Here is a 12,883-nt window from a genome sequence, read left to right as displayed (position 1 = left end):
CCCATGCGGGAATCGAACCCCGATCTCCCGCATAACCGACGGCCGCGCTAACCATTAGACCAAGAGAGTTAACTCCCTTGGTGGAGCTGTTAACGGGCCTCATACAGGATCGTTACACTATCCTCACCGTTCGGGAGAGCGTGCCCTCACGCTTCACTATGTCAAGTCCCTCACGTGGACACGCCTCTCCGATGGCCTTCCTTCCATCCCACTTCAGACACCAGTGTAGCGAACGGGAATCTTCTAGTGTAACTCGCCCCATGCGGGAGTCGAACCCCGATCTCCCGCATAACCGACGGCAGCGCTAACCATTAGACCAAGAGAGTTTCGTCGGTTATGTGGGAGGTCGGGGTTCGACTCCCGCATGGGGCGAGTTACACTAGAAAGTTCCCGTTCGCTACAGTACATTATATTTGTAACATGTCTGTGTCGTTGTTGTTTTGTATACATCAACGTCGCTAAAGGAAAATCCAGGTTTATTCTGATAAATGTCGCGAGATTGATAAAAAATCCAGGATTATTTGTATAAGTCTCGCGAGAGTTATCAAAAATATGCCTGGATTTTCCTTTAGCGAAGTTGATGGAATACCCCCCAGATGTATACAAAACAGCAACGACACAGAGACACGTTACAAATATACTGTACATAAATGTACTTGTGGCCTACCCTAAATGTTTTATCAGTTGCTATCTTCCTGTGTGACACGCGAGTTATAAGGTAGAAAGGAGAAGTCCCATCTAATTGGCTGACCTATATTCTCGCTGTCATTTGAAGGATTCCCATTGGTCGACAGAGGTTTGTTTTGCAGTTCGTGATGACGTATGACGAGACTTCCTCAGACTTGGTAAACAAACTAACGAAGCTGCAAGTTTCTCCCGCCACGACGACAATCTCCTAAATCGCGCAAACTAGTTTACGATTATTTCATTTAATCGTCTTTTCATTGTTTTTAGTGGCCAGAAAAGGCGCGTGTAACTATCATTATTTTGAAGGGTTCTTCTTCTAGTGTGAGAAGCGGTGAGTTAAAATAGCCTTCATCACAGCCCAGTGGCTGCTGGCTGAACAGTGACCTGGTACGGTGTCAGCAGCTACAACGCGATTCCCTCGACGATTGAGCAATTTAGCTACTGATGTATCTCAGTTGACCTACCCGACGGTAGTCTGCTGGTCGTAGCTTGGTTAACCTGTCCGTCTGCAGTAGAAAACACGACACTTTCGGTGAGTCACATTTCTGAAATGTTTTCTAGCGAGTGTCGCGTAGCCTGACTTTCTGCACGTCGCCTCTAGTCTGTTGACCCGCTTGGTAAGCTAATAAAGGAACGTAGAGTCGTGTTACAGTAGCTACTTGAGCTATAACGTTATATTAGGACAAATGCACGAGGAAAATGGTTTGGGGTATGTTTGTCTGCTTGTGAAAGGCAGTGTAGAGAGAGGAACACAGTTAGCCTAGCTGACGGTGCAGTGTTGTTGTTGTTGTTGTTGTTGTTGTTGTCGGCCTGGTCTCCGTGGGTCTTGCCCATGCCTGCTGAATGTGCTGCTAGCTAGGAGGACTAGGGACTATTCTGGACCCTCCACTGAGTTTGCGTATATGTTGCCACGTATAACTGGCATCCTATCAAGTCAAGTTTTGAGACTGTATTGCATACGTTGCCGAGTGCAGGCAACAAAACAAGCCCATGCCTGTGGAGTGGACTGGCACTAGTGAGTCACTGGACTGGGACTAGTGAGTCAGTGGACTGGGACTAGTGAGTCAGTGGACTGGGACTAGTGAGGAAGTGGACTGGGACTAGTGAGGAAGTGGACTGGGACTAGTGAGTCAGTGGACTGGGACTAGTGAGTCAGTGGACTGGGACTAGTGAGGAAGTGGACTGGGACTAGTGAGTCAGTGGACTGGGACTAGTGAGGAAGTGGACTGGGACTAGTGAGTCAGTGGACTGGGGCTAGTGAGGAAGTGGACTGGGACTAGTGAGGAAGTGGACTGGGACTAGTGAGTCAGTGGACTGGGGCTAGTGAGGAAGTGGACTGGGACTAGTGAGGAAGTGGACTGGGACTAGTGAGTCAGTGGACTGGGACTAGTGAGGAAGTGGACTGGGACTAGTAAGTCAGTGGACTGGGACTAGTGAGGAAGTGGACTGGGACTAGTGAGTCAGTGGACTGGGACTAGTGAGGAAGTGGACTGGGACTAGTGAGTCAGTGGACTGGGGCTAGTGAGGAAGTGGACTGGGACTAGTGAGGAAGTGGACTGGGACTAGTGAGTCAGTGGACTGGGGCTAGTGAGGAAGTGGACTGGGACTAGTGAGGAAGTGGACTGGGACTAGTGAGTCAGTGGACTGGGACTAGTGAGGAAGTGGACTGGGACTAGTGAGGAAGTGGACTGGGACTAGTGAGGAAGTGGACTGGGACTAGTGAGTCAGTGGACTGGGACTAGTGAGGAAGTGGACTGGGACTAGTGAGGAAGTGGACTGGGACTAGTGAGTCAGTGGATTGGGACTAGTGAGGAAGTGGACTGGGACTAGTGAGGAAGTGGACTGGGACTAGTGAGTCAGTGGACTGGGACTAGTGAGTCAGTGGACTGGGACTAGTGAGTCAGTGGACTGGGACTAGTGAGTCAGTGGACTGGGACTAGTGAGGAAGTGGACTGGGACTAGTGAGGAAGTGGACTGGGACTAGTGAGGAAGTGGACTGGGACTAGTGAGGAAGTGGACTGGGACTAGTGAGGAAGTGGACTGGGACTAGTGAGGAAGTGGACTGGGACTAGTGAGGAAGTGGACTGGGACTAGTGAGTCAGTGGACTGGGACTAGTGAGGAAGTGGACTGGGACTAGTGAGGAAGTGGACTGGGACTAGTGAGTCAGTGGACTGGGACTAGTGAGGAAGTGGACTGGGACTAGTGAGTCAGTGGATTGGGACTAGTGAGGAAGTGGACTGGGACTAGTGAGTCAGTGGACTGGGACTAGTGAGGAAGTGGACTGGGACTAGTGAGTCAGTGGATTGGGACTAGTGAGGAAGTGGACTGGGACTAGTGAGGAAGTGGACTGGGACTAGTGAGTCAGTGGACTGGGACTAGTGAGGAAGTGGACTGGGACTAGTGAGTCAGTGGACTGGGACTAGTGAGTCAGTGGACTGGGACTAGTGAGTCAGTGGACTGGGACTAGTGAGGAAGTGGACTGGGACTAGTGAGGAAGTGGACTGGGACTAGTGAGGAAGTGGACTGGGACTAGTGAGGAAGTGGACTGGGACTAGTGAGGAAGTGGACTGGGACTAGTGAGGAAGTGGACTGGGACTAGTGAGGAAGTGGACTGGGACTAGTGAGTCAGTGGACTGGGACTAGTGAGGAAATGGACTGGGACTAGTGAGTCAGTGGACTGGGACTAGTGAGTAGGTGGACTGGGACTAGTGAGGAAGTGGACTGGGACTAGTGAGGAAGTGGACTGGGACTAGTGAGGAAGTGGACTGGGACTAGTGAGGAAGTGGACTGGGACTAGTGAGGAAGTGGACTGGGACTAGTGAGTAGGTGGACTGGGACAAGTGAGTAGGTGGACTGGGACTAGTGAGGAAGTGGACTGGGGCTAGTGAGTCAGTGGACTGGGACTAGTGAGGAAGTGGACTGGGACTCGTGAGTCAGTGGACTGGGACTAGTGAGTAGGTGGACTGGGACTAGTGAGTAGGTGGACTGGGACTAGTGAGTCAGTGGACTGGGACTAGTGAGTAGGTGGACTGGGACTAGTGAGGAAGTGGACTGGGACTAGTGAGGAAGTGGACTGGGACTAGTGAGTCAGTGGACTGGGACTAGTGAGTAGGTGGACTGGGACTAGTGAGGAAGTGGACTGGGACTAGTGAGGAAGTGGACTGGGACTAGTGAGTCAGTGCAGTGTTTCCTCCAGGAATTTGTACAATGGTGTCGGGTAGTGCTGACCGCGCGTGCGCATAGCGCGCGCGCGATTTTTTCGCGTGCACGCGCATGAAACGTGCGCGCACGCTCAAAACAACGACGTAATTTCAGCCAAAACTCGAGGATGGCCCAAAAAAATTAAATGTTTTCCTGTACTTCTCCCGTGTGTCTCTTATTGTCTGTGTCTGCATGTTTTTCCAGCATGTAATTCCGTTGTCAATAAAAAAATCGTCTCCCCTTCTTTTCATTATCATTATGGAGGCTTTATGGTTGTTGTAACTATTATGGGAAGCGGTTGACACAGTAGCCGCTTTTCGTGTACGCTGCAGTGGATCCCTTCACAACGCAGAAGAAAGAGGAGAGAGAAAACATTGTCAATGTGCAGGGAAGAATCATGTATCAGCAGGGTTCAACAGTAACGCTTGCCTGGGGCAAGTAAAAAAATTCGCCGGGTTTGTTTGCGCGAGCCCGAAGACGCTGCTGGATCCTGGATCTGTTTACCTGTGTGCAGGAAGAAAAACAGACGGAGCAGGCGCCAGACCAGACTAGATGATTGTGGAGTGAAGAGATTATTAAAGCGTACGCGATGCGACGGGTGATCGACAAGCACGTACACTTTCATAATATCTTCACTCCACGATCATCTAGTCTGGTCTGGCGCCTGCTCCGTGTTCTTCCTGCACACCGATGCACAGATCCAGGATCCAGCACCGTCGTCGCGCATATTGTAACATTTGAAGTAGTTTGTAGACTACACGCAGCCTAGATGTATTCGACCAATCACAAAACAGTTTTGCAAGCGCGTCGCTTCGCGCTTGTGGGTGTGTCTAGCGATGTGAAGGTCTGAAAAGCGGCCTAATTTTTTTTTTTTTTTTTTTTGAGAAATCTGAATGGTGGCGGAGGAAATTCCATCGTGGCGGTCCGCCACGATGAAATGCATGTAGAGGAAACACTGCAGTGGACTGGGACTAGTGAGTAGGTGGACTGGGACTAGTGAGTAGGTGGACTGGGACTAGTGAGTCAGTGGACTGGGACTAGTGAGTAGGTGGACTGGGACTAGTGAGTAGGTGGACTGGGACTAGTGAGTCAGTGGACTGGGACTAGTGAGTAGGTGGACTGGGACTAGTGAGTAGGTGGACTGGGACTAGTGAGTCAGTGGACTGGGACTTTCTTCGCCAAATTCTATTGACTTACAAATTGCATGTGTGAAAAACATCAACAACGGGTCTTGCTGTGCCACTGTGTCAAGAGGAGACAGAAATAGTATGTTTACATTTTGGACAGGAACAGGATACAATTAAAAGACTTGGACATTATGTTCACTTTCTCTCCTAAATGTGCCTTGAATGGTGTTATGTTGGATTTCACAACCTTTTCTATGGATTTCTGTAATTTAGCCATGTTTCTGTCTACCGTGGTTGTGCACAAAAGTTCTGTTCCCACTGGGCCAAGTTGAACAGCCTACTCGTTATTCAGGAAAAACTGTTGCACTTTCATTTAGCCTCACCATCAAATTTGACATTTGGAGTTCCCGCAGTCGAGCATAATGAACCCAAGAAGTCTGCCTAGAGCAAAAAATGCCACATTCCAACAATTGACAACAAGTTGATTGCATGGCAATAAAACAATTATTATTATTATTACGGTATTATTATTAAGTGCTATGTCTCCTGTCTCCTTTGTCTCTCCTCCTAGACATGGTGAAGCTGACAAAGGCTAAAACGTTTCAGGCCTACCTGGACACCTGCCACCGCCGCTACAGCTGTGTTCACTGCCGTGCACACCTGGCCAACCATGACGACCTCATCTCCAAGGTGAGCCATGGGGACTTTTATTGTGGCAGTGCAGTGAAACAGCCCAGTCAGAGTGTGTTCATGCATGGTTCTGGCCGCAGCGCAGGTGGGGGTGGCTCTGATCTGTACTGTCCAAAGTTAGCCCAGCAGATGTTGGTGATTCTTGGTGTACTGTATTATGTGTTGGCTCTCAGAAGTGTCTATTGAATAATCTTATAGTATACTTTTCTATGTGTGTGTGTGTGTGTGTTGTGTGCTGTTGTCTTCATTTCCTTTTTTTCTTTCTCAGTCTTTCCAAGGTAGCCAGGGGCGGGCCTACCTCTTCAACTCAGTGTGAGTAACCTTACTTATCTTCCAGGACTGCAGCCATTATGGGATTAACTAGAGGAAAACCATTATGGGATTAACTACAGTCAAAGTAATATTGAAATGACTTGAATTAGTATGTTTGTCCTCTAAGCTTAATTACAATTGGAGACTGGCTGAGAGACGCAGCAGCCCAGATTCATGGTCACTGTTGCTTCCTGAGATGAACAGTCCATCTCATTTGATTCACACATGTCTGTCACATCCACGTCTTCTGAGCTACTGAAGTGAACTCTCATCTGGAGAATAGGAGTTGAGCCTCAGTGAGGCATGCTGGGTAATCTGTAAGACTGTAATCTAAGAATTCTTAATAGGACTAGATGTTAAAATCCCTAAATATTCAGCACAACAATTGACTGAGTGGAGTTGGAGATGTCCTCTTGGGTGGAGTGGAATTTGGCAATGATCACGTGGTGCCACCAGTACGACACATCTTCAGTTGTGGTCCCCGACCTCATTGGGTGTTTCGGCCATTCATCACAAGACACCCTCTGCCGAGGTTGGCCCACCACAGGCTGATCAGGCCTGGGTGTGTGTCGCATGGTGGCACCACGTGGTCATTTGGGAGCCAATGTTGGGTCCCTACGTTTCAGCCACAGCCAGTGACTGCTCCGTTCTGCTGCAGTGGACAGTTCTTTAATTGCCTTCCGTTGGGCCTGTCCTCTGATCCCTACTGCCCTCAGGAGCCTTGTGGTGGAGCTGGCTACAAAGCCTCTGCAGCCCACCTCCACTGGCCACACCTTCACGTTCCAGCCCCGCCCCTCTGCTTCGACTGCTAAGTTGGCATACCGCAGCCTCTTCCGTTCGAATGCCTCATCGATGGCCTCTTCCCATGGGACCGTCAGTTCACGCCGGCAGGACTTGGACCAGAGGACTAGGTCTGGGCGCAGGTTGGTCGCTGCAATTTCGGGTGGGAAGGTGAGCCTCTGGCTGAGGTCTACCCGCATTTCCCAATCCCGGGCTGCGTTCAGTGGGCCTGAGTCTGGAGGTGATGGCTTGGTCCGCTGTTTCTCCCCTTCCCGGATGAAGATTGTTTTCCGTGGAAAGGTAGTCTGGGCATTTAGAGGCATGGCGTTGGTGGTTACCCTCTTGTGCTCAAGTTCGGCAGCCAAGCACTTTAGCACTTGGTTGTGGCGCCAGGTGTATCTTCCTTGAGTTAGACTGGTCTTGCAACCCACCAAGATGTGTTTGAGGGTTGCTGGGGCTGCACACTGGAGACAGGCTGGGTCCTCTCCATACCAGAGATGTAGGTTGGTAGGAGAGGGCAGGACATCATATGTGGCTCTGATGATGAAACTTAGCCTATTAGACTCCATGCTCCACAGCTCCTTCCACGTGATTTTCCTCCTCTCCACGCTCTCCCACTTCATCCAGCGGCCTTGCTGGGCTTGGGAGACTGCCTTGGCGCACCTGGCTGCTTCCTCCTGGTGGCGCACCTCCTCAACCACCATCTTCCGCCGTTCTGTTGGAGTAGCCTTTTGCCATGTGGGTGTTGTTTCCAAACCAAGGCCCCCTCTGCCATGTTGGACATGCCCCACTATATCCCGGTGTCTGAGGGCGGTCTTTGCCACCGCAACTGCTGCAGATGGCTTCCATTTCCTCCCCGTTGCTAGGATCGGAGCAGCACCTCTGACGAATGGATCCCGGGATTCTGTGAGAGTCATTTCCAGCCTTGATTTGGCACATTTGTACTCCTCCACCAGGCTTGAGATTGGTAGGGAGAGGGCTCCGTTGCCATACAGGCCTATACGGCTAAGGCCTCTCGGCAGTCCAAGCCACTTCCTCACTTGTGCATTCACCAGTCTCTCCAGCCGGTTGGCATGGGATAGTGTGACCTTGTAGATGGAAATTGGCCACATGAGACGGGGCAGCAGCCCAAACTGAAAGCACCACAGCTTCAGCTTCCCAGGGAGAGCAGTGTTGTTGATCTGCTTGAGGCCACTGATTGTATCCTTCCTGAGTTGTTCCACCTGCTTCGAGTCTTTGAGTTCTGCGCTATACCAGCCGCCAAGGCTTTTGATAGGCTTCTCCAGAACTGTTGGTATTGGCTCGTTGTTGACGTGGAACCTCTCATTGGCGAGCTTGCCTTTGACAATGGAGATACTGCGGGACTTGCTGGGTTTAATCTCCATTCGTGCCCATTTGATGTTTCCCTGGAGTTTATCCAGCAGGCGTTTGGTGCATGCGTTTGTTGTTATTGTCGTCATGTCATCCATGTACGCCCTGATTGGAGGAAGACGCAGCCCGCTCTTCAACCGTACCCCTCCAACAACCCATCAGGATGCTCAAATAATGAGCTCCATTGCCATGGTAAACGCCAGTGGAGAGATGGTGCAGCCCGCCATTATGCCTATCTCGAGGTGCTGCCATGCAGTTGTACTGGCTTGTGCTGTAACACAGAACTGGAGGTCCTGGAAGTAGGCTTTGGCCAGCCTTGTGATGCCCTCTGGGACTTGGAAGAAGTTGAACGCTGTCCACAAAATCTCATGAGGCACTGACCCGAAGGCATTGGCAAGATCTAAGAAAACCACATGCAGGTCTTTCTTCTCCTTCTTGGCCGTTTGTACCTGGTGCCAGATGACATTTGTGTGTTCCAGGCATCCTGAGAATCCACTTATCCCTGCCTTCTGCACTGAGGTGTCGACAAAGTTGTTCTTCTGCAAGAATACTGAGAGCCTCTGGGCCACAACACTGAAGAACATCTTTCCTTCCACATTCAGTAGACTGATCTGGCGGAACTGGTCGATGGTTGAGGAATTCTTCTCTTTGGGAATCAGTCCCTCCTGCCCTTCGCCATGCCTTTGGTATGATTCCCTTTTCCCATGCCACTTTCATTAGCTTCCAGAGGTATTTCAAGACGCCTGGACTGTTCTTATATAGCCTGTATGGAACGCCGTTGGGCCCAGGGGCTGAGGCTGTTCTTGCCCGTTTTACTGTGCTCTCAACTTCGCTCCATGTAGGGGCCCTTGTTTCCATCTGGTGCTCAGGTGGTTGGATTGGTGGCATGTCATCCGGAATGCTGGCTGGCACATGCCTCTGGTTGTCGGAGTAGGTCTTCCTCAGGTGCTCCTCTAGTTCCCTTATGGGTACTTTGAGGGTCCCCGTTTTCTCCTTGACAAAGAGGTCTTTGACGAACTTGTAGGGATCTCTGTAGAAGGCAGTCCTCGTTCGCTCTTTCTTCTTGTGTTGCTTTCTCAAGCATTCTGCTCTTCGCAGTGTTGCAAGACGCTGCTTGATGTCGGCCTGTAGTGCCTCAAGTCCTTTCCTTTCCACTTCTGTGGCCTTCTTCCACTGTTTTCTCAGGCACCTTCTTTCTTTCACAAGTCTTTCAATCTCTTGTTGTCTCCTGGACTTGAGATGGGCTGATGGTTCCTTCTGTGTCCCATGGTTCTTACTTTTCACCCCAAATCTCTCTGCTCCATAGCTGTAAATGATCTCTCCAATCTTGTCCAGCTTTCTTTCCACGCCCCCTTTCAGACCTTCTAGAAGATGGACAAGGTCTGTGTCGGTGTTTTCCCACTCCTTTTTCTGGCAGGCTTTAGGCCACAAGATTTGAGGCTTTCGTCCATTCATCTTCCTCTCTACTGCTGTCTGTGGCTGGATAGGCTCTGGACTCATGTCCGTTGATGGATCTGTGCTTGGTTGAGCTTCGTCTGGGGTTCTGATACCCTGTGGACTGTGGTGAATATCCTGCCACTGGGCTTCACTCGACCTCTGAGGAAGTAGTGGTCAATGCAAGGCACCTCGCTAAGCTCTCTTAGGCACTTTTTCCTGCCCTGGTGGATCTTGAGACCCTTCTCTGATGTTATCTTTTTCCAGCCACAGATGCAGCTTTGTAGCTTGTGTCCTGCCAGTGTTGTTACTCCGTCAACTACCGTGCTGATCATTTGATTCGTTGTCATTTCCGTTCCAGGGTCTGTTACCGTGTGATCCGCCGATGAGTCATCTTCCGCCCCCGCTCTCGCAGACTCTAGGGGTGTTTTTCCTTTTGAACGTTTCGTAGCCATAGTTGGGTGGAACCAAGTCACTGTGTAGTGAAAGGCTCCTGCCAACACGGGTAGCTAACCCATGCCAGCCCCGTTGGGGTCTGTTCCCTCCTGTCAGCTGTCTCTTCAAGCCGTCACCAGGTCTTTCCCAGGTTGTCAGCTGCCCTTTCGCAGCGGTCACTGGTTTTGACACCAGACATCAGGATTCTTAATAGGACTAGATGTTAAAATCCCTAAATATTCAGCACAACAATTGACTGAGTGGAGTTGGAGATGTCCTCTTGGGTGGAGTGGAATTTGGCAATGATCACGTGGTGCCACCAGTACGACACATCTTCAGTTGTGGTCCCCGACCTCATTGGGTGTTTCGGCCATTTATCACAAGACACCCTCTGCCGAGGTTGGCCCACCACAGGCTGATCAGGCCTGGGTGTGTGTCGCACGGTGGCACCACGTGGTCATTTGGGAGCCCATGTTGGGTCCCTACGTTTCAGCCACAGCCAGTGACTGCTCCGTTCTGCTGCAGTGGACAGTTCTTTAATTGCCTCTGATCCCTACTGCCCTCAGGAGCCTTGTGGTGGAGCTGGCTACAAAGCCTCTGCAGCCCACCTCCACTGGCCACACCTTCACGTTCCAGCCCCGCCCCTCTGCTTCGACTGCTAAGTTGGCATACCGCAGCCTCTTCCGTTCGAATGCCTCATCGATGGCCTCCTCCCATGGTCAGTTCTACGATGAAGACACGCCGGCAGGACTTGGACCAGAGGACTAGGTCTGGGCGCAGGTTGGTCGCTGCAATTTCGGGTGGGAAGGTGAGCCTCTGGCTGAGGTCTACCCGCATTTCCCAATTCACATGTGACTGTAGTCACTAGTTATGACTGTAGTTACTGTAATATTGTCAACAAATGGGGTTAAGTAGGGCTACAGCGTAATAGCATAGTATTTGGAGCCGATTTATGTATTATCTGTCATTAATTTACCTACTACAGAAAATAGTATCTTATCAAGCCAGTCATGATTATTGTCACAATACCAGAAGTTTGACTATGATACCGATACCAGGTTTAGTGTCAAAATGTTGATACTGAAATGATACTTGATACTGTGACACTGATACTTGGTACTGTTTTAAGTAATTGAATACATATCAGTGCAAATCTGCTCATCTATAGCCAAAAAATGGGTCAAATGACATTCATTAGACCTGTGATTCATTATTTATTACAGACTATTTTACACGTATTTGTACTAGAAACTAAATGTCATTGTCATGTTATTTTTATTGAACATTTATTCAGTGTATTACATAATATTCATGTGAGCATTGTAATATGATAACACTCACAACAACAATATATTTAGCTATGCCATGAAATTATCTCTTGGAACTCAACTTTTAAAATATAGTATAGTATATACAGTGCATCATTTAATTGTATGTATATTGATACAGGTAGTTAGCTACGTAGCTTATTTGCTAACATGAATTCTTTGCTGTAACTAAAGTAAACACCTTAATCAGGTTGGAGGCGTTGCCTCACGTGCACTGTGCACGGCTCTGTGACCTAACTGGTACACAGGCTTAGTGGTGTGTCTGGGCTCTCTCTCGTCAGCTCGCTAGGCTAAGTGCTCCCATGGCTCCCTGCCCCAGCTTCCTCTACAGGCTGCAGGTGTGGAGGGTTAGGGTTACAGTAGGTCACTGTTTAAAACACGCATGTTGTCATGGCAGCATGGACCACATCAATGGAGCAGGAGGCGGCGTCAGGGTTGCCAGGGGCGGGTTTTTATCTTATTTTATTTTACAAACATCATTGGCAACAGACATACCGTTTAGAGGGCAGGAGAAGGGCACCTGCCCAATACTAATTAGCGGTTTTCTGACAATAGGTTTTGGGCTGGTTTAAGCGTTTTTTTGACTGTGGTTAGGCTGGAAATTGTCAATCCTGTCTGGCAACCCTGGGCGGCGCGCCGGAGGCAGATAGTAGCGGTGAGGATGTGTGAAGTGCTGCCAGCAGCCAGGTGGAGCAGAGCTGTGAGGGACGTCTGGACAGATCCACCCTTCTGTGGTAGACATGACTGGCAGGCCTGAGCTTTGTGTGTCTTTGCTTGTCAAAAGATGTGACTTAGTAACAACACAAATAGACATGAGAGAGGGAGAATAGTTACAGTTATGATTGCTTGCTTGATCAACCAGACGGCTAGGAGGAAGTAGGCATGTCAATGCTACTTGAAGCTCCTGCCGCTGAAACTAATTGGGTGACGTCAGTCTTGAGTGTGTCCATTCCATCTACAGCCGTTGGTTGCTGCCCTGTTGCCATCACAGTGCACCCGTATCTTAGTAACGTCCAAAGGTCCTTTTGCAATGCGTCTGTTTATTTCCCTTAAGCCTCGGAACACTATCATGACCACGCATCCTCTAAATCCTCTTAACAAACCCTGCTAGCCTCACAGTGCTGGGTCTAGGGTTCACAGTGCTGGGTTTAGGGGTCACAGTGCTGGGTCTAGGGGTCACAGTGCTGGGTCTAGGGGTAGTGGGCTCGCAGTGCTAGGTCTATAGGTAGTGGTCTCACAGTGCTAGGTCTAGGGGTAGTGGTCTCACAGTGCTGGGTCTAGGGGTAGTGGTGGCCTACCTCACAGTGCTGGGTCTAGGGGTAGTGGTGGCCTAGTGGGTCATGAGTTCAAATCCCACCTGGGAACACCACCACTAGTGTGCCCTTGAGTAAGGCACTTAGCCCCAAATGACTCCAGGGAGACTGGAGTAACCTCTTAAGTCGCTTTGGATAAAAGTGGCTGCTAAATGGTTAAAATGTCAATGTTGGTCATTTGGATGTGGGAAACTGTCCCAGTAT

The 12,883-nt window shown here is 49.9% G+C and overlaps 1 protein-coding gene across 1 annotated transcript in view; it reads left to right on the top strand.

Moving 5' to 3' along the window:
• Nucleotides 1-898: 898 nt before the first annotated feature.
• The window catches only part of ypel3 (yippee-like 3), a 14,202-nt gene continuing 2,217 nt past the window's right edge, over nucleotides 899-12,883 (top strand). The window contains exons 1-3 of the mRNA XM_080524081.1: nucleotides 899-1,219; nucleotides 5,588-5,706; nucleotides 5,975-6,018. Of these exons, the coding sequence (XP_080380207.1) occupies nucleotides 5,590-5,706; nucleotides 5,975-6,018 (161 nt within the window). The 5' untranslated portion in view covers nucleotides 899-1,219; nucleotides 5,588-5,589. The remainder of the gene's footprint in view (nucleotides 1,220-5,587; nucleotides 5,707-5,974; nucleotides 6,019-12,883) is intronic.

Source organism: Nansenia antarctica, assembly GCF_963989245.1.
Source record: "Nansenia antarctica genome assembly, chromosome: 2".
Lineage (NCBI taxonomy): Eukaryota > Metazoa > Chordata > Actinopteri > Argentiniformes > Microstomatidae > Nansenia > Nansenia antarctica.
Note: the sequence above shows the minus strand (reverse complement) of the source record. Positions and strands in the feature narration are given on the sequence as shown.